Consider the following 22,102-nt stretch of genomic DNA (forward strand, 5'->3'; position numbering starts at 1 on the left):
AAAATGAGGGCTGGATTAGGGGACCTCTGGGATTCTCCCACCTCTAACAATTTGCTCAGCATTTTTCTAACCTGGGAAGCAGGCAGAGCCAGGCTGCCCCTGCTTTACGTCTGTTCTTAGTCCTTGAGGGGTTTGGGTGTAGGGTTGCTGGGAGTAACCACAAGCTACTTTGCTTGATCCAGTGCTCCCTCCTGACTGCCGATCCTGAGTTATCTTCCTTACTGCCTACATTTGTATATCACAAAACGAGCCCCTGCTTTTTAAAGACTTTCCTTAGACCCTTACATTGGCTGTTGGGAAATGCAGGAGAGGAATTGAGCCATGTACAGTTTTCCCAGTAGGGGGCAGTTTCTCTCATCTTGTTGGTGAATTATGGAAGTGAACGGCTTTTTCCCACCCCCACCCCCAAATTTAGATTCCCATTTAAAGATATTCAGGAAATATCTATACTCTCGGTTGAAACAGTAAAATAAGGAAATGATCTGGAAAATCTAAGGAGAAAAAAGACCCTCTTGCCTTGATTTTCTGTTGATTCTGCCTAAAATATCACATGGCTGTAGTTAGAGAGTTAATTAAAATAACAGAATCTGATACAGGAATTTGAGCTTAGAAATCTTTTGGCCCAGTCCTCTTGCTTGATGGAGGAGTGAGCTGAGGTTAGCCTGGGAAATGACTTGCTCCAGGACACACAGTCGTCAACAGGTCGGGCTGGCACTGGGTCCCTTTCTATGAAATCCTGCCAACTGTACCCATCCTCTTCTGCCATCCTCCTGGTGGCACAGGTGACCTCCTGTATGAACCCTACCATTTTCAGGCTCTGAAGGACAGGTGAGTCCCTTTGGCATCTTTTATATTTGAAAGGATTGATGCTGTTCCCAAAGTGTGCAGCTGTGATTGGAAAACCTTAGTGGGTCAGTGCAGACCTGGGCGAACTGTGCTCGGCTCAGCAGTCGTAGCTCTCGTGTTGTTCTTTGTGACTCAGATTTGTTCCTTTAAGAGTTACGCTTTTCAGAGATACTGGCTTTTCAGAGATACGGGCCTCATTTCCTGGGTCCAGGGCCAGACAGTTACTCCTGTGCTGAGTTCCCAGGAACTGCAGCCAGTGCCTTCCAGCTGACCAAGCAGGGTTGTCATTGATAAGTGTTTATGTTACGCTTTAGATTTGCAAAGTCCTTTCTCTGGGTTATTTCTTACCTCAATTTGGCAGGTGAGGAAACTGAAGCCCACAGAAGTGGCGACTGGTCCAGAGTCATCCGACCAATTAGTGAGGAAGCTGGGCTCAGCCTCTGAGTTTCTGGGTCATTGTTTTACCCCCGTGAGTCATGCAGCTTCTCTAGATTATGTTCGTTGCTCCTCACCAACTTCTTTTTTTCCCAAATTTAGCTGGCTTCTTTTACAGTGAGCTATAAATCTCTTCTGTTTCAAAGCTGCAGTACCTTATTGGTTGACCAGGAAGCTGCAAGTATCTAGGTATGCTCCAGTGTGGGACCTGTCCTAGGTGAAACCGAGCTGTGGTGTCATGCGAACTGGGAAGGCAGTGGGACTTTTCTGATTGGGTTTTTGGAAAAAGATCAATGCTGCTTTAGGAATATTAAAGGTCTAAGCGCTGGGGAAAAGGGGATTTAAGCTAAAACGTTGGCTGTCGCTTAAAGGCGATTAAAAAAAAAATCAAGCTAAAAAGATAATGGACAATTTTGCATCTACATAAAGGCTTTTGAGAGTTTTTGGCTTCGTTTTCAAACTTCACTAGTTGGGTCACAGAGGTATCTTCTTGTCAGTGAGGCAGAGAGATTTCGGTGAGAATATCGAAAACTTTCACAGTAGAAATTCTTTTTTTTTTTTTTTTTGCGGTACGCGGCCCTCTCACTGTTGCGGCCTCTCCCGTTGCGGAGCACAGGCTCCGGACGCGCAGGCTCAGCGGCCATGGCTCACGGGCCCAGCCGCTCCGTGGCATGTGGGATCCTCCCGGACCGGGGCACGAACCCGTGTCCCCTGCATCGGCAGGCGGACCCCCAACCACTGCGCCACCAGGGAAGCCCCACAGTAGAAATTCTTTTACAGTAGAAATTCCCACAAGAAATCTTACCATCTGTTTATTGTTTTTCTTTTATCTTGGTTTTTTAAAAAAAATTAAATGACTTATTGCCTGTTTGACTTCAGCTGCATCTGTTAAGTACAGGTGTTAGATAGAGATGAGTATCTGTTCACCTGTCTTTACACAATATTCTCTGAAAAAAAATTTCTCTGTTGCTCCCCATCCCCCTCCAATTGTGCGTTTCATTAAGAAGATGAGCAGTTGTGTTTAGAGTATTCAATCGCCCGCCTTTCCCAACATACCAAGCAGCCTTTTAGATGTTGATAAGTGTTTGCTGCAGAACTATATGATCCAGACGAAACAGGAAGCAGCTGTCTGCTTGGTAGGGTGCTCCGAGCGGCCCTCCACTCACCGAGGGAACACTCTTCAGCTGACTGAAGCAGGGGAGCTGAGCCAATCAGAGGCTGCTTTCCTAGCTCAGTCACCAGTCTGTGGTTGAGGAAGGGTTCTGCTTTTTTATGCTCTGTTTGGGAAGGCAGATAAAATGCCAGCTCTGGACCGCCTCTGGGGATAACCTCACCCTGTGCGATGTGAATGAATAGCATCTTGCCTGGTAAATTCACAGCAATTGATAAGGCAGGCGCAATTCTTCCAAACAGGCCTTTTCTGTCTTTACCTCTAGCTGTGGCTTCTGTAGCAGTTTTGTTTTCGCCTTGATAGAGGTGCTCTGGATTATCAGACCTCCATGTATGACAATTTGTACCTGCATGGAATTGAAGACTCGGAGGCTGTAAGTATTTTCACAGATAGCTGATTTCCTCTCCCCTTCTCTTCTTCCTCCCATTAACAACCCCCCCCCCCACCTTATTTCTTAGGCAACGCAGGGAACATGGAGCTGAAAGCCAACATCATTCGGGTGCTTGCTGGCTGCTGTGTAAATGTTCTCTGTATAGTTTAGAGTTAACTGAAATAATTCTTTATTATATAATGTCTTGTCAAGCAAAAAACAAATTAATTAGGGTGATAGCTGAGGGATCTAAGGGTGTAATCTGCCTGGATATATACAATACTTGGTCCGCGTTTGATCTGACAAGGGATAACTGCTCCTTGCAGACCGGCTTAAACTATGCAGAAAGTGCCTATGTTTTCCAATAGCAGGGTTCACAGAAAAGGCTCATTCATTATATAATACACATTGTATTGAGCTAAGGTGAAGGAAGTTCCTCAGCTGTAGCTGTATGATGTGCTTTCTGGCCAAACAAGCAGTGCAGATCTCCTGCTTCTTTGTTAAGGAAATCAGATGCAAAGGTTGTGGTCATATAACACCCCAGCGCAGAGGCAGGAAGTATGTCCCTGTACTCTACCCTGGAAGCCCGGAGTAGGCTCACTTGTGTTTTGGCTTAGAAAACTGGACTCCCTTCCCTCCACAGGTCAGGCTCATATAATGTATTAAAATCAGGATGAAGGTGGTTTTGAGAAATCCCTAAAATCATACCATCTGAATGCTAGCTTTTGAATCCAGGGTAAAGCTGATGACTGAATCTTTCTTTTACTATTGCTAGTGGTGGTTCTTGATGTTTTTCATCAATTATATAGAAACCTTGCAAGGTAAAATGATTCGGGATGGGAATGGGACCTGCTGTGCGGAGCCTGAATTTTCAATGAGTGCAATGCCATACATGTTGCTACATTTGAAACAGGAATGTGTTATATAAGATTCTCTGGCTAAACCACCAAACAAACAGATTATAACAGAAAAAAAAACCCCTATGCTATACGTCAGTGCAGACGTATGTATCAAATGATGTGCTAGCCCTGAAAGATAGAAACCCTCTGTTCTGATGAGGCATCCCATTTTCCTGCCTGTCTGCGTGTGAGCTCTCACTCCAACTCTGTTTCTGCAAAGTCTCTCTGGTGCTGCCCAGCGTGCTCGTAAATTACCAACCTGTCAGTTTACTGCAAGGGACTGTAGTCGGAAACGGCGGTGGCTGAGATAGAGAAGGTCCACGTTGGCAAGTGGGATGGGAGGATGCAAACGGCAAGTACAGGAGTTGAGTGAACTGCTTCCCCGGCTTGGTTCTTCGGGAGGTCTGATTATTTCTCCTACCCCTTCTCTCCACACTCAGTTATGAAACATGTGATGCCTCATTGAATTGCAACTTTTCGACCCTTGGTTTTAAACTTAAGTGGATTGGACTTATTGCAGAATAACCCGGTGATGTGTGACACCGGCTGCTCTGACCAGAGTTGACTAGGAATGAATGTATCCAGCACCTTGTTCTCCAGAACTGTGTACATTTCAGATGCAGTGGTTCAGAGGGGAGCCATAAAAGTATAAAAACATGTTTTTTCCCCTCCTGGTCCAGCCTCCCAGGACGGCCAAGCTTTTGGGTGGGGTGGCAAGTACCGAGTGCAGTGATTTGAGTCCGTGGCAGTAGTTGATGGCGGGTAGTGCTAGGTACTGCAGTGCTCTGCTCCCAGTGACTCAGTGGCGGCCAGCAGGCTGAGATCCTCAAGGCTGTGCACGTCTGCAGAGGCAAGGCAGGTGGGAAACTTGAGGAAGGAAGAAAGGCACCTGGCCCATCCTTAGTTGAAAGAGAGTAGGGGAGGCTTTCTCATGGGTGGGATCGGAAGGGTGTCCCATAAATCAGAGGGGAAGGCAGAGGTGTTCGGAGGGGTGAACTGTCTCTGAATGCTCATTTGAGTTTATTTGTTTTTATAAGGAAGAATAATGTGATGTGTTACCCAAGATGGTGTGAACAAAGCTTCAAGCCAATGGAGAAGACTAGGCCTAAATAGCTGACCCGGTGAAGTGAAAAATAAAGCCACACCTGGAGAGCCACATCCTCCGCAGTCTTTCTCAATGCCAATGCATATATGGCTGTAAGTGTGGGGTTTGCCCAGATCGAAGCTAAGCTCTCGGAACAGGTCTGGTGGATAGGTGTGGAGAGGCTTTTCTCAGACGCCCAGCTGCAGTCCGAGAATACACAGTCACTAAAAGCTGAGTACAGCGCTTCCTTTGGGGGGCTGGGGAAGCCACCCACATGTGTCCCACCTCTCTGTGCTTTTGCAAATGTCTTCGTGGGGTGTGCGGGGTTTTACCTGTCATAAGTGATTCTATTCAGTGTGTTCACACAGTCAGCCTGTAATAAGATCATCTCGCCTGGGGACAGATATTTTATTCTGAATAAGAACAAAGTGTTATTGTACACTGTTAGCACTGCACCTCCCCGTAGTATGAGAGAGATTTTGGTACTGTGATGCGAGGCCTTTTTATAAGAATCTGGTCCAGAGGTAGACAGTCTACTCCGGGTACCCTAGATTTTTGCTCATAACCTCTGTGTTTCACGTGCTGTGTATATACAGGGAGAGGGGAACAGGAGCCATGCTGCGATACACTCAAGTCTGGGCATTTTAGACTCGAGTCCTTTGGAGCCTTTTTGGGCAAGTCCATTAACTTCTGCTCTGGTTTCTAGGAGGGTACTTAAGTGTCAGCATCATTTAGATTTGCAAGGAAGTACAAAAGACCTTTTGGTGTCCCATAGCAAGGCCCCGCACAGGAGTGGGAGGTTTCACACAGAATGTCACATCACTCCTTTTGTTGCCTTGACGTGGATAATGGAGTGTGTGCTCCTAAGTGGGTCCACACCCAGCCCAGGTCAGTTACTTCCATCATGCACAGACTGTGACTATGTTGTCTTCTGTGGGAGGGTTGCCCCATTCCACCTTCCCGGCTCCCATTGCGTCTTCAGGCAGCTCTTGATGGCCAAGATACTTTTCACTGGCTGAGCCCCCAATGTACACTATCTGTTTTTTATCTGATGCACAATTGATTTTGATAGATCTGCTCCTTGGTATACACATCTTATAAATGGATTCATTGCATATTTTGACGTTTGTGAAATCACTATAAGAACAGATTTTTTTCACTCGGCAGGGGTATTACACAAACAGTATGAGGGATGTTCTTATAGGGATAAATGGAAGAAGCACATAAGTAGAAAAAGTTACCTAAAATCCACCCAGAGATGATTGCTGTTAACATATTACTGTGTATCCTTTCAGACTGTTGTTGTACATGTATGTATGTCATTCTAAACCTGCTACTGTGTATTGCATTCTGTGAAGTCCTGTTCTCACTTGATAAGATATTGAGCACATGAGGACTAGACTGGCCTGTGCAGGAGACACTTTGCAAAATTTAAAGTTCCTACGTGGACCTTCTGGAATTTTGAGCATTTTAAGTGAAATACAGATTCTTAAGAGTATTTTGTAAAGGGAAGCCAGGCTTAACTGCACATTAAATTAATAGCTGATTTTTCTGACACAATTTGTTCCTTTTCCAAATGCTTAAATCTGAATGTAGAGGTAGGGACCTGAGCTTCTTCAATAAAAAAGATGATCAGATCATAATCCAAGGCATTTACTAGGGAGGGAAATATATTCTTTTAAGTGTTTTCAAACACAGAAAGGAGCCATAGTATATTTATTAACACTATTAGAACTCTTAAAGTGAAGGTAAATTTTACAAAATCTAATGTGTACGTATATATTAAAGCACGTATGTAAATTTACATCTACTTACATATTATAAGGATAACTATATGTTAATTATTTAAACTATTCATTTTCTATAAGCTGTGTAACTATGTGTGTTTGCCTAAATGTCTGTGTACCCATAGGTGTACACACACTGTACACCCTCGTACATTCATGGACATTCACGTATAGATATGATCCATGCTTTGCTAATTGATGGTTAATGCTAAGTGGGAGATTTCTGCCATAGAACTTTTGGAGAAGGAAAACTAACTGCTTTTGACATAAGGATACTCAAGAGGGTTGAAAAGCAACACATCCCCAAGAGAATAAATGATTGCTACTTTCAAAGATTATAATAGAGTTATTAAATATGAAGATATGTCCTTGTGCTTGTTAGGAAGGAGGATAAATTTCAAACAGAAGGCTTTGTGTGTTTAGAGACCTTTGGAAAAACACTCTAGGGATATTAAGGCTTAGATTTCTTTTGGAAATGTTTAGACCAGAGGTCTTTATGGTTTGGTATATCAGAAGATCCCTCCTGGGGTTAAAAAGTCTTTCTGGCCTATTTCTAGAGAGTCAGGCCTGTTCTATGAAAGAATCCATCACTGACCAGAGAGGAAAACCAAATGCTGCTTATGTGTAATAAATTTGACTAAGAAAATCAACTTGTTTTACTCAGTTGAGCAATTTTGGTGTTTGTCCCGAGTCTGTTAAGTAAGTGGTGAACAGAACCTTCTCTTCAATCAATCAGTTCTTAGCAATATATATTGAAATGATTTCTAGATATAATTGTCGTGGAGCTAAAGAGAGAAATTCCTTAAATCTGGTCAGAACCCATGAATTTGCCTCTCCAAGGTCATCAGTCTTGCCTCTTTCTTGGTACTTTGCATTTTCGAGCGACAGAGGGAAGCATTAGGATCGACCCCCAACTTTCCTCAGGGGCTTCTGTATCTCCTTTCCTGCTGGTGTTCTGCTTCCTATTCGATTATGATGAGTCCATCAGGACTTTAGAATGTGGTCTTCTGACTCTATGTGTACACAGTGAACATTACATTATTCTGTGGTGTAAGATGTTCTGTAGGAAGGTCTGCAATAATGATGAAAAAAACATGCTTTTAGGGTGAAGGTGAGGAGGCATCCCGTTGCCTTAGCCCTTCCCTTTCCATCAGAGTTCAGCTTGGATCTTCTTTCTGTGTGGACAGTTCTCATCATTCAGTTCACCATCTGCCTTAAACATCCCTTACCTAGGTAAACTAAGCCACCCAAGGAGGACAGGAGACATAACTGAATGCGTTAAGTTGTATTCTTTTTCTTCCCTCTCCCACTGGTCCTTTACAATAATCATCAAGTCATGAGCTCAGATTTCCATGAAGCTAAGTTAAAAATTGCACCAAGAAAGCTGCATAGATAGAGACTCTGTATGCTGATCTAAATCAGGCTGACTTAGGTGCCTGTAATGTGTTTGCATCGGGCCGCGCAGACAGTGAACGCAGCAACAACTGTTACACTGCTAACCAAGGTGAGGCCCCGTGGAGCAGGTGCCTGGGATCTTACTTATGGAGGATGGAGCACTAGTAGTGTGTAAACTCAGGAGAGTTCACATAAAATAATGGGAAGCCGATTGGGAGCTGTAGCTTTTTATACCTTGGACTTTGAACTTTTTAGGACTTGGAAGAGTCTATGATAAAACTGTGCAGCCCAGACAAAAGGAAGGTGACCCAGATAGCTCACATGGCAGTTTTAAAGATCTAAATAGAACAATCCTTGTTCTCACTATACATTTATGTATTCTTTTATAGCATAAATATGTGGTTTGAGCAATAAATACTTTTCTCGCTCTTAAATGGTGCCACAGTATCAGTACTTCCTATATCCTATTTTTTCCTTTTGCATCTGTTCTCAGAAATATTGAAAAGTCTCACATTTAAAACAGGATGTTTGAATTTGCTTTCATTCCTTTTTCATTCAAGGGAATTGATCTAAGATAGTACATCTTAACATGAATATTGGCAGCTGCCAGTTATTCAGGAGCTTGATTGTGTAGTTTGTGAATAGCTTAGTCCTCTTATTTTGCCTTTTTTGTTCCTATTATTCTGTAATCCCTCTCTTCTTCTTAGCTCTAGCACCATATAGGAAAAAGAATCTGACCTCCAGTGTTATTATTCTATTAGCAGGTTTGTTGAAAAGTTCAGTGAGTGATAAGATTTTAATGAAAAGTATCTCTCAATCATTTTTAACCTCCATAAAACTTAAAAAAATTATCTTCTACTGAACATGGCTATGAGCTGGGAAAATGTCATTTACTTTTTGTGTTTTGTATTATGAAACATGTGTATGTGGTGTACTAGTGTTGTGATTAAAAACAGAAACTCAGGGCTTCCCTGGTGGCGCAGTGGTTGAGAGTCCGCCTGCCGATGCAGGGGACGTGGGTTCGTGCCCCGGTCCGGGAAGATCCCACATGCCGCGGAGCGGCTGGGCCCGTGAGCCATGGCCGCTGAGCCTGCGCGTCCGGAGCCTGTGCTCCGCAACGGGAGAGGCCACAACAGTGTGAGGCCTGCATACCGCAAATAAAACAAAAAAAAAACCCCAAAAAACCAGAGACTCAGTCAAGATTGTCAGGGATTAAGTCCTGGCTCTCCACTTCCTAGCTTGTGGCCCTGGGTACATGTCTTAAATTTTCTGGGCCTCAGTTTCCATATCCCTGAAGTGTCAATGATAATGGAACCTGCATCTGGGGTGGTTTTGAAAATTAAATTAGTTAATATTTGTAAAGCTCTTAAAACATATACTGTAGGGCTTCCCTGGTGGCGCAGTGGTTGAGAGTCCGCCTGCCGATACAGGGGACGTGGGTTCGTGCCCCGGTCCGGGAGGATCCCACATGCCGCGGAGTGGCTGGGCCTGTGAGCCGTGGCCGCTGGGCCTGCACGGCCACAAAGAGGTTTGACTAGGTAATTTCTAAGGTTTCTTCAAATCCAAAATTTTGTTCTGTTTGCTGATAAGCAATTTCTTCAGTTGGGGTACAAATGCCACTATATGCCATTTGATTTTTGAAATGATCAATTACCATGGTGTTTTATGTATGCTGACAAAGGGGTCAGGATTTGGACCTTGAGTCTTTTTCAGAATCTTTGAAGGAAGAAGGTGTGTGTGACACACATCTTTGAAAGGACTAGATGTTTGAAAAGGAAGATTTTTTTTTTATCTTAGATTTTTAACTCTAGAAGCCAAAAAAGGATGCTTTTCCTATTGTTCCTTTGCTTACCAATACCCACAGTGCACTTCTAGACCACAGCGATTTGAGGTGGAAACATTTGAGTCTCATCTCTAAGAAAAAAAAAATCAAAGGCAAAAGCTTTCTGAGAAGTAAGCTTCTCCTAATTCTTATTGACGATTGAGGAGAGGTATTTCTTCTTTAGATGATCCCTGTCTTTCCTTCTTAGTTGTACACTAGGAAAGTATTGACAAAAAAAGTTTAAATAATTGTTTTGTGATGGTTGTGATGTTTAATCATCAAGAATGTTTATTGTTTGGTGTTTTCTTGCTTTACAAACTTTTCTTCACCTCAGCATTATTATCCTTTGGGGTGTACTGAAAACAATAATCAGTCAATAGGAAAACCCCAGGAATAGAATAAATTCTCGGAGATATTCATTATTTTTTATAAAGTCATTCATTACTTTTAAAAGGAGTGATGTGCCTGATCTGTTTGATTTTCCTCTATGATAAAGTGAAAGGCCACCAGGATGAAAAAGTAAAGAATGTTTACTTCAGCCACAAATCAGATACTCTCTTAGTGTTTGAATGAAGTAAGAGTTGGAGGCAAATATTTATCAACAAGCTAGAAAAATGTGATGACCATCATGCTAAAATAGTTAGTGAGTAAACAAATTAGTTCCCCAGTTTATTTCCAAAGAGTCATTATTGATAGCTTAATATTTAATTTCGAATGACGTTCCAGAGATGAATGTCTTGGGGTTTATTTGATTCAATGGCTCTACTGATCCAAGAGGTAGAATTAAGAATTTATTATTAGACTTTCAAATAATCTCACGTTTGATCATGTTGTTGCTTAGAATATAGGGATGGAGTTATATATTTCTATTATGTAGGTGAAATTGGTAAGGTAGGGAAGCGCAGAACATTTCCTAGTTATCACGATGCACAGGGCCTGCTGTGAAGTGCGAAGATGCTGCAGAATAGAGTAAGAATTAAAACCACACAGGTCCGAAAATGCTATGTTGATACTTGATTTTACAAAGAAAAGATCCTTGATAGTCACATTTAATTATTAGCTAACTAAAAACCAAATATTTGGTACATAAGATATGATGTGTCTTTCTAGAGTCCCAATGTTAGTTTTCTTCTATATTGTAACAATTTCTGAGGTCATACAGTGTATTTTATTGACCCTGAGGCATCTACCCCCTCACACACACATTTTGATACATCTAAAATTGGGCTACATCTTAAAATTAATGGTATCTCATAGTTTTATTGGTAGCTTTTTCCCCTAGTGATACGTAATCTGAGGTTGAGTCTTAAAATCATTGTTATCTTAAATTCAGTGAAATGAGGTATTTAGGAAAAAATATTTAAGCAGTAAAAAACCATATAGTGTGAAAAATTTGTCTTCCTTGACTATCTCCCAACCTAGTCCCTTCCTCAAAGGTAGCTGTTCTTAGCAATTCAGTGGGTATCCATGCAGACCTTTTTTCTATACATTGATAGACATGGATATTTAGAAAAACATACTTACAAGCACATATATGCTATTTGTAATTTTAAAAAATATAAATGAGATCATCATAAATATTATTCTGTGACTTGGCTTTCTTTACCTAAAAATGTACCATGGGTGTTTTTCCCTAACAATTTATTCTTTTTAATAACTGAATGACATAATGACTGTGTAGGGTGGATTTATCATAATGAATTTAGCCCATTGATAGATTTAGAATATTCCCCATTTTCAATCCTGCAGATAAATGTTATGGTTAATATTCTTACATATGAATCTTTGCATATACATAGAGCATTTCCCCAAAATAGTTTCCTAGAAGTGAAATTGCTGGGTTAGTACATTTTAAGATTTATAGATATTGGTGAGTATTGTAAAACATTTTTATATTAAAATAAATATAAACATTCTTTTTTCATTGAGAATAAACCAAATTAGCTCAAATTTTTATTGTGAAATATAAGACTTCAAAGAACTTTCTCGATCAAGGGAAGCAGCGTTAGGCTGAGGCTTCCAGGTTCCATAAGAAGAATTTATTTACTCTCTGTTGTAATGTTATTTTAAAAAACAAAGATTTGAGAAGTTGCATCCACGCCCCCGCCCCCACACTTCATTTCATAAATGAAAAAACTGAGGTTCAAAAGCGGTGAGGCAACTTGTGCAGAATGACCCAATTTGTGGTGGAACTGGCCCTAGAACCTCCTCACATCTCTTTCTAGAGCAGTGTTCTTTTTACAGTGCTGAATACCAGGGTTAATAAGATAAAAAATTGGAATAAACCACTGAAGGGTGATATAAGCAAATTATTTTGTATGGTGCTTGCTTGACAGCTAACAAAGCAGTTGGGAGTTGGGAGAATATCCAAGATAGAGACTAGATTGCTCTCTGACGCAAATGGTGAGACCTTTATCTAACTTGGAATCCAGATTAAAGTTGCAATTTCTTTCAAGCTTTTTTGTTTGCTATTGCTTTCTGATACGATTTGAAATCCCCAGTCCTTGACAGATTAAAATGATAGTGCATCCATAAAACTTAAACGAACATTAAAAACTCAGTGTTAGAGAATGTCAGAAAGAGGCTTTGTGTTTTAGGAAAATGTCGGCGTCTTCATTATTTGTATGCAGGTCTTGATGACATTTGCATGTCGATGCTACATTTGGCCCTAGCCAAGAGTGACCAAAGTTCCATTTTTATTCTTTCGTATTTTCAGTTCATCTCCATGAGCTTCCAATCCAGGAAAACATTTGCATGATTCAGTAGTGATATTTTTAAAAGGTAAAAATGGATAGCAATATTTGTCAAAGGTAAAAGGAAACGACACGTTCTGAGTAGGGGGGGCGAGAGGTCCTTGTATCAATCAGAATCTCTACAAAAAACAGATAGCATCCTCAAATTAGGACAATTTGAGAGGGTTTAATAAGTTGAAAAGGTGTTGGTAGGGTGTAAGGGAAGCACGAGGTCTAAGCACCCTTAGGCTTAATAGGACCAGAAAAAGGCGTGGTTATGGAAACCTAGGAGGACTGAGTCCTGTCAAGAAGGCTACCTCGAGAAGGATGCAGCTTTGCCTGTGGAGGGTTGCAGCCAGCCTGAGGGCATCCCACGGGGAGGAAGCTAGGGGATTAATACCCTAAACTCATTCTCTCCCCTCACTCTGGACTCTGTTGGGGCTCCCACTGACTAAACCCAGCCAGAAGCCAAAGAGTAGGGCTTATAGGTCAGCCATGCAGTGTAAGAGTAGAGTGGGGAAGAGTGGAGGCTGATCTGGAGAGGACGCTGCTTTCGTGCACATTGTTATTGGGCCTTCTCTGAGTATATTCTTGTCAACAGATGAAAGCATGTACTCGGAAGACATTCCGGAAACATACCTCTGAAGATGCCAGTGAAGCTCGAGGTGCTGCTGTTGGTCATTTTCTTATTTTTTTCTTTTCTTCTGAAAATAAATTTATTTACTTATCTATCTGTCTCTATCTATTTATTTATTTATTTATGGCTGTGTTGAGTCTTTGTTGATGTGCGTGGGCTTTCTCTAGTTGCAGAGAGCGGGGGCTACTCTTGATTGCGGTGCACAGGCTTCTCATTGCGGTGGCTTCTCTTGTTGCGGAGCTTGGACTCTAGGTGTGCGGGCTTCAGTAGCTGTGGCGCACGGGCATAGTTGCTCCAGGGCATGTGGGACATTGGCAGGTGGATTCTTAACCATTGTGCCACCAGGGAAGTCCCTTTTGGTCATTTTCTATTGGAGATGTGTGTTGCCCTTCATATGTGAAAATAGTTCTACTGAAAATGGTGACCTGGATTTTTTTTTTTTAATGTATTTATTTATTTATTTATGGCTGTGTTGGGTCTTCGTTTCTGTGCATGGGCTTTCTCTAGTTGTGGCAAGCGGGGACCAGTCTTCATCGGGGTGCGCAGGCCTCTCACTATTGTGGCCTCTGTTGTTGCGGAGCACAGGCTCCAGATGCGCAGGCTCAGTAATTGTGGCTCACGGGCCCAGTTGCTCCGCGGCATGTGGGATCTTCCCAGACCAGGGCTTGAACCCGTGTCCCCTGTATTGGCAGGAAGATTCTCAACCACTGCGCCACCAGGGAAGCCGGTGACCTGGATTTTAATAGTGTTTTGTCTAAATTAAGATTTGGATTACTTCAACAAGGTCTAGCAATGGGAGAAAATAAAAGATTTAAATACTAGTTTTGTGGAGAAAGCTTGAGACGTTAAGCTGTGCGGGCTCCCACCACAATACACTAAGCTCTCTGCAGATAATGAGCAGATACAGAAAAGTGTGGATGAGACCAACTTGTGGCTCAGCTCCGCTCCACTGTCATGGCTGAACCAGAATTAATTCTTAGGATCCCTCCTAATGTCATCACATTGTGATTCCCAGCACATAAAACAGTGGGAGGTTTGGTGGGAGTAAGGATTAGCGCTGGGAGATTTTACCGTTCTGATGACAGCCTCCTTATTAAAAGACGTACTGACTTAGTGGAGCGGGGGTGGGAAGGCTAAGAGGAGTATTCCCTTTACAGTGTTAAAGCGGAAATTGTTTTGCAAGGTTATACGAAGTCCATGGAAAATACTAGCTTGGAGACCAGACTTCGCCATTTTGGGTAAAGCTAAACAGACCTCGTGTGTCTGTATTAAAAAGTCCACTTGAGGGCTTCCCTGGTGGCACAGTGGTTGAGAGTCCGCCTGCCGATGCACGGGACACGGGTTCGTGCCCTGGTCCGGGAAGATCCCACTTGCCGCGGAGCGGCTGGGCCCGTGAGCCATGGCCGCTGAGCCTGCGCGTCCGGAGCCTGTGCTCCGCAACGAGAGAGGCTGCAACAGTGAGAGGCCCACGTACCGCAAAAAAAAAAAAGTCCACTTGACTGCTTGCCAGTTATGCAGTGTAAAATTTGTGAAAATCCATTGAGTTGCACATGTATATGGCATGTTTCTGTATGTGCCTTATACTTCAGTTAGAAGTTTTGTAAGTCTCTTTTGGGGAAGCAAGTGAAACTAGTGGGATTCTGGAAGCTGGGATAGGGATTAAGGTTAGGATGGGCATAATGAAGGCCCTTGCTTCCCATTGTTAGAGCCTGAGAAATGTAGAGGGAGGAGATTCTTACACTGACTATGTGCCGGAGGTCCTGAGTTCAGAAGAGCTCTAATCCATGACTGGTGGACCAGTTGGCCAAGGATGGGACACATGAGGCATCACTGGGAGATGGGAAGACCATGCCCTTCCAGTGTCTGGAGCAGAACGTTCTCTTGTTGCTTGGTGCTCCTCTTGGCCTTTTGCTTCACCACCCTCCCTGGGACAGATTACTCACTATACTGGTGGTTACCTGCCATGTACGGTAGATGCCTCACCCCTCTAAAAATGATGATTCCTAAGGTAAAGAGGACTCAGAGTAGATTTTCTCTCTGCCTCTAGCAGTGTCTGCAGGGTCAGAACCAGGCTGTTTTCAGTGGTGAGAGCTGGTCCTTATGCTTACAGAACAGTGCCAGGGCATCAGCAGAGAGCCAGTTCAGACAACAAAGAATAAAATGATGATTGCCATGCGTCTCGGTTGAGGTTTATTTGAATAACGTTCTAAGATTCAGATGTTTACTCTTGGAAGAGTGTGTGCTTGGTACATGGGTGTACTCAACAGAGAGGTGCTGATTAAGTCTTTAAATACTAAAGCTAAGCTGGCAAACATATTACGTGAACACTGAGTGTTTTCATTTTGAAAACTTATCTACTTATAAAATAATATACATTATTTTTAGACATTAGTTTCTCATTATTTTTATAGCTCTGATTCTTTAATTATTGCTACTACAGAGTGTTGTAGTGTTGTAAGCAGGGTGAGGTAGATCTTATAATTATTATAGATGCTTTCATCAGCTGTGGTATCTTGAATGGTGCGCGCGTGCGTGCGTGTGTGTGTGTGTGTGTGTGTGTGTGTGTGTTTTAAACCCCTTGGATCAAAGTTACAATATAAAGAACTATGCAAACTATGCAAGATACTATAACTATCAGGGTTTTCTTAGGACTGAGTAATATGTTGATAAGTGTGATATTGTTTTGCCCTGGTTTTGAAATATACACTGTATAAAGGTAGCTTTGAAAAAAGTTCTTCATGCCACATTCCAAACTTAGTGGGGGTGAACTTCCCAAAATATTTTTTAAGAGAAAGGAAAAGAGAGAAGAATACAAAAAAGACAGAAAAATAATAAGGAAATGCATAGCTTAGTTTCTATGAATGTTTTGATTCATATCCCTTTTAAGTAAAATATGTTCTGACTGTAAGATGTGCAACTAGATTTTTTGCTTGAGTGTTGCATTTACATAGAGTAGCTGGCTTTCAAAATGCCAGCCAGCAGCCAACTCAAATACTGAAGATTTGTCTAACTTAGTGACTAGTTTAGTAGGAAGATATCTTGAGGATATCTATGTGCAGGGGAGGCACATATTAGATACCTAGTTCTGGAAACTCAGCCAGAATTTTGTCAGCAGTGATCTGATTCTTAGGGTATTTGATTTTCATCTCCTAATTTAGGACTTGCAAAGATTCTGTGAGCATAAAACCTCACCTCCACATACTTAATTGAAGAGGATAATTTTGAAGTTCAAGATTGCCTTCCTGGAGAAAACTTGGCTATACCCGTCAGGCTCTGAATGTAAACTATACCATTTCTTTTTTTTTAATTAAAAAAAAAATTGGGAGGAGGCGGGGATTCCCTGGCAGTCTAGTGGTTGGGACTCTGCGCTTGCACTTCAGGGGTCACCGTTTCAAACCCTGGTCAGGGAACTAAGATCCCACAATTCTGGGATCTTAAATTTTGGGACAAAAAATTTTGTCCTGCAGTGTGGCCAAAAAACATTTTTTTTTGTTGTTTAAATTGAAGTATAGTTGATTTACAATCAACTATTTGATTTCAGGTGTACAGCAAAGTGATGCAGTTATATACCCTTTCTTTAGAAGCGTAAAAAGTGCCCACTATCCCCTAAGCATTTATGTTACAGTAATTTCTGAGATTCCCCCAGCCAAAGACATGGATAGACTCTGGAAGCATTTCCCAATTTACTGATTGGGGCTTCTTCTGCATCCTGATTCTCAAAAAAATTATTGGACCTTTCTACAATACTGAGGGACAGATCAGACACTGATAGATAGTTTTCTTTATTGTACCTCCACATAATGACACTGGCCTCCAATTTCAAAGGAGCCCTTTATTGTAGATCATGTATTACATTTGTGTTCTGCAGAATACACTTTGGGGAAAATTATTTGCAGTAGGTAATTGGGAGCTACTGAAGGATTTTTAAAACGGAAAGTGGTATGATCAGATGTGCATTGGTCAGAGTGGAAGATAGATTTGCAGAGAGGGAGAGTTGAGGCAAGGAGTCCAGTTAGGAAGCTCTTGAAATAGCATAGGTGTGAGATGATGGAGACCTCAAGTAGGGCAGTAGCAGTGGGAATAGAGGAGGAGGTGAACTGAGAAATATTCAAGTCATAAAGGCAGCAGGTTTAATAACTAACTAACTTAGGAAGGGAGAGGAGTCTAGGATGAACCCCTCCACTCTGGTTTGGGTGACTGACTGGTTAGTTGTATGCTGCTGAGATTGGGAAGCTAGGCCATTTCTTCTGATGCCTTTTGAATTAACCCAAGGAGCTCAGGTTAGAAGCAGTGTCCAGGTTTTGAAGGCTTCAGTCTTCCAGCTGTTGATCGTGATTTGTGGCTAAGAAAATTACTTGGCTTCATCCCAAAGGCTGTGAAATAGTTTTGTTTCAGAGATCTAGGACCCCCAGGGACCAGGAGCTGGCTGCAGAATAATTATGATCCAGCTGTCTCCATTCTGGGCCCTGTACCCATCCTGATAGACCCTATTATGTTTTCTTTGGAAACCAGAAAGGAAACATGCTGTGTTCCCCTAGCCTTGGCCTTGAGGAACTTCTCAACAAAGAAATCTTCAAACTGATTTTTAAACAACCCCTTCCTCAGTAAACGAATATTATTCCAAGTGACAATCAGGCTACACAGAAGGGCATTTGGGATATTGCTCAGCTAGTAACCAGAAGGAAAAGCTATTTTAAAAAATTTTATTCTCTTATATATGCTTCTTTTTCTGTTAAGAAGTAGAAGATCATAATATTTTTCCAGAGTATCTCCGCTCTCTTAATTTTGTTAGGCGTTTCTAGCCATTCGTTTAGTATGTTCACTGACATATGTGAGAGAAAAATGAGTCCCTAGTCAAGTAAGTTTGATAATGACCACATTCAGTGCCCTTTCAAGGCACACAGTAGGCCACTAAATTCTCTTAGCATTCTGTGATAAATAAACCGATTAAATTTTATTTAACCCAAAGATATCCCAAAGTCATCTGATCTCAGAGCCCATTTTTTTTCCCCCAGTGAATGCCTATTAACTACTTGAAGAACTGGTATTCTGCAGAATGCAGCTGGGGAAAGGCTCATCTAGTTATTTACACCAAGTCACATATTTTCTGGGAACAATCTCAGCATCTCAAATTGGGTGCATTTGGCAGGCAGGATGCAGTTAACATTAGATTGATATATATGTTCCCAGGCCTTCCTCTCAGAGACTTTGGTTCACTAGTTTGGGATGGGCCTTAGGGTTTTCATTGTTGACGTACACTTCTAAGGTGATTTTTATGTAGCTACTTTGAGGAGTACTGGGTAAAATTATCGCCCTGATCAGCCAGTGTTTGTTACAGGGCACGGTACTTGGAGTTACCCTTTTTTTCGGGTCTCTGTCCCTCTGGGTGGCAAGCCCTTTGAAGTAGGAGTGTCTATCTTATTCCTCTCCCTACCCTTGCCTAGCCTTGCTTGCCTGGGTACTTGCCCCAAGACAGACACTCAGTAAATGTTTGCTGAAATGTATTGAAATTCAATAACCCTAATTCCTCCAGAAATCAAGAGGGACCTCGGGAATGGTCAGAAATGATTGAACATGGTGTATGTGTCAGGGATTCCCTAGGGACGTATAATCTATGAACAGCCACACAATTATTTTTTCTTTAAAAAACCAAAGTAAATTTGGGCTTCCCTGGTGGCGCAGTGGTTGAGAGTCCGCTTGCCGATGCAGGGGACGCGGGTTCGTGCCCCGGTCTGAGAAGATCCCACATGCCGCGGAGCGGCTGGGCCCGTGAGCCATGGCCGCTGAACCTGCGCGTCTGGAGCCTGTGCTCCGCAACGCGAGAGGCCACAACAGTGAGAGGCCCACATACCGGAAAAACAAAAAAAAAACAAAGTAAATTTAAAAATAGAGGTTAGCAGGTTTAGGAAATCAGAAGGCCTGTATTTGTAAAAGAGCCAGAGTGTGATAAGGGAAACTCAGTCTTCTCCCCTTATATTTCCAACTGGGCTATGTATTGATTGTAAACAGAGTGGTGACAAGGTAAGTTTCCTTCCACACCAGACTCCTAGACCCTACTCCATGGAGCCCACCTCTTTCAACAGTTTTTCTTTTTTTTTACTAGAAGCTTTATTGAGATATAATTCATATACCATACAATTCACTCATTTAAAGTATATAGTGCCATGGCTTTAGTATATTCGGAGTTGTGCAATCATCACATCCCCCCAGAAGGAAATCTCATACCTATTAGCAGTCACTCCCCACTACCCGCCAACTTTCCCAGCCCTAGGCTGTCTCTGTGGATTTACCTGTTCTGGACATTTCATATATATGGAATCAGTCATACGATATGTGGCCTTTTGTGACTGCCTTCTTTCACTGAACATGATGTTTTCAGGCTTCATCCATGTTGTAGCATATATCAGCATTTATTTCCTCTTGTCGCCAAATAATATTCCATTGTGTGGATATAAACTATTTATCTGTTCAATCGCTGATGGACATTTGGGTTGTTTCACTGTTTGGCTGTTATGAATAATGTTGTACAAGTTTGTGTGTGTATATGAAACTTAATAGTTTCTTGACCAGTCACTTTAAAATGTAAACCATTTTTTTTTAAATTGGAGTAAAATTGCTTTACAATGTTGTGTTAGTTTCTGCTGTACAGTGAAGTGAATCAGCTCTATGTATACCTATGTCCCCTCCCTCTTGGACCTCCCTCCCACTCCACCCCCATTCCACCCATTTAGGTCATCACAAAGCACCGAGCTGAGCTCCCGTGCTATACGGCAGGTTCCCACTAGCTATCTGTTTTACACATGGTAGTGTATTTATGTCAAATCTAATCTCACAATTCATCCCACCTTCCCCTTCCCCCCGTGTCCACATGTGCATTCTCAATGTCTATGTCTCTATTCCTGCCCTACATATAGGTTCATCTGTACCATTTTTCTAGATTCCACATACATACATTAATATACAGTATTTGTGTTTCTCTTTCTGACTTACTTCACTCTGTATGACAGACTCTAGGTCCATCCACATCTCTACAAATGACCCAATTTCATTCCTTTTTATGGCTGAGTAATATTCCATTGTGTATATGTACCACATCTTCTTCATGCATTCATCTATCGGTGGACATTTAGGTTGCTTCCTTGTCCTGGCTATTGTAAATAGTGCTGCAGTGAACATTGGGGAACATGTGTGCTTTTGAATTATGGTTTTCTCTGGGTATATGCCCAGTAGTGGGACTGCTGGGTCATTTGGTAGTTCTATTTTTAGTTTTTTAAGGAACCTCCATACTGTTCTCCATAGCGGCTGTATCAATTTACATTCCCACCAACAGTGTATGAGGGTTCCCTTTTTTCCACACCCTCTCCAGCATTTATTGTTTGTAGATTTTTGATAATGGCCATTCTGACCGGTGTGAGGTGATACCTCTTTGTAGTTTTGACTTGCATTTCTCTAATAATTAGTGATGTTGAGCATCTTTTCATGTGCCTCTTGGCCATCTGTATGTCTTCTTTGGTGAAATGTCTATTTAGGTCTTCCACCCATTTTTAATAATTTGAGATATACTAAAGATATGTTGAAGATTCAAGGTATTTTTGAATCCTACTCCACAGACCTATATGGTCATATCTCAGCTATTTCCATGTAACTCTGCTCTAGGCAGTGTGGTCCCCTCCCAGTTGCATGAATAGGCAGTGTTCAATCCCAAGTGTGAGAACTGTGGACACTGTTCCCTTTTTTTGGGGAAGCTCCACCCCCCTTTAGAGCTTTCACACTGCACAAGGTCCAGCTCTTATTCCATTCCTCCTGTGGGGCTCTTCCCAGCGTTTCCAGACTCTTCGGAATTCACGTGGCAACGTCTGTCCCACTCACCTGGGCGCTGACCACCTCCAGCTCCTTATAGCTTTGTCACTGTTTCATGGGTCTGTGTCTTCTCTCTGCAGGTGTGAGATGCTGGCGGGCAAGGATCAAATCCTACCATTCTTTTGCGCCTCCCTTACCCCAGCCACAACTACACAAGGGTTAGAGAGAAATGAATACTGAATAAATGGATGCTATAGCTCAAAGCCTCTGTGACATCAGTGTTCTCCATGCAGAGTAAAACGGGACTGGTTTGCAAGTGAGGAAATGATGGGAGTCATCGATTGAACCAGGTGCAGCTCTGAAATTGCGAGGGGCTCATTTAAAGAGTTGCGGACTTGTCACAGAAAATGCGGAAAGGCGCTCTGTTTAGAAATAACCTTGTCTGAACATCGTATATTCTCTTCATTTCTTCTTACTTGTTCTCATTTGCAAGGACATGTTCAGGGACATTGTCTTGAAAATAGGATCCTTGCAACTTCTTCTCTTTTATTTACAAGTTCAGATCATAATTTAGCGGCTCTATCATCATCAGAGCCATTATGTCTGTGATGGCCATAGACCACTTCACTAACAAGGTCAGTTCTTTGAATGAGCCCCACATAAACGGACCTTCACATGTTAAACTCTAAAGCCAAATGGAAACCAAAAAGAAAAAATTATGAAAAATCAGATAGAAAAGTATAATAATTTGAAACAGAACAAAGGTATTTGTTTTTCTGGCATTTGGCAGTGAAAATGTCAAGCCATTTTCCTATAAAACCTTCTCTCTAGATATTTCTCTGTGGATGACATCCCAGTTCTTTCTTTATGAGCTAGTTATGAAAAGGTCCATGGGAATAATTCTGCCTAAATAAAATTACTAATTCATAGCCTTAATTTTTCTGTGATGTTGAAAAGAACTACAGCCTAAGACAGTAGCTGTTGGTCACTGCTACCCTGGTTTAGAATGAGGGGCTGGCTGAGGGTTGTAGAGACAGACTGTACATTATGGTGAAGCTGTGGCTGTTACTTACTATGTCAGGGCCACACTGGTTTGCTTGGTCACAGCTGTAATTGGTAGAACA

General features: G+C 42.0%; 1 protein-coding gene across 2 annotated transcripts in view; it reads left to right on the top strand.

Annotated features, from left to right (window-relative positions):
- CACNB4 (calcium voltage-gated channel auxiliary subunit beta 4) overlaps positions 1-22,102 on the top strand; it is a gene marked incomplete at both ends in the record, with an annotated part of 266,298 nt that overhangs the window by 117,560 nt on the left and 126,636 nt on the right. The window contains one exon of one of the 2 annotated variants that reach the window (XM_082658875.1): positions 2,781-2,825. The exons of the other annotated variant lie outside the window; for it this stretch is intronic. Within the exon in view, the coding sequence (XP_082515001.1) occupies positions 2,781-2,825 (45 nt within the window). Of the gene's footprint in view, positions 1-2,780; positions 2,826-22,102 lie in introns of those variants that run through there. 2 annotated transcript variants of the gene reach the window in all.

Source organism: Grampus griseus (assembly GCF_964374135.1).
Source record: "Grampus griseus genome assembly, chromosome: 7".
Taxonomy (NCBI): domain Eukaryota; kingdom Metazoa; phylum Chordata; class Mammalia; order Artiodactyla; family Delphinidae; genus Grampus; species Grampus griseus.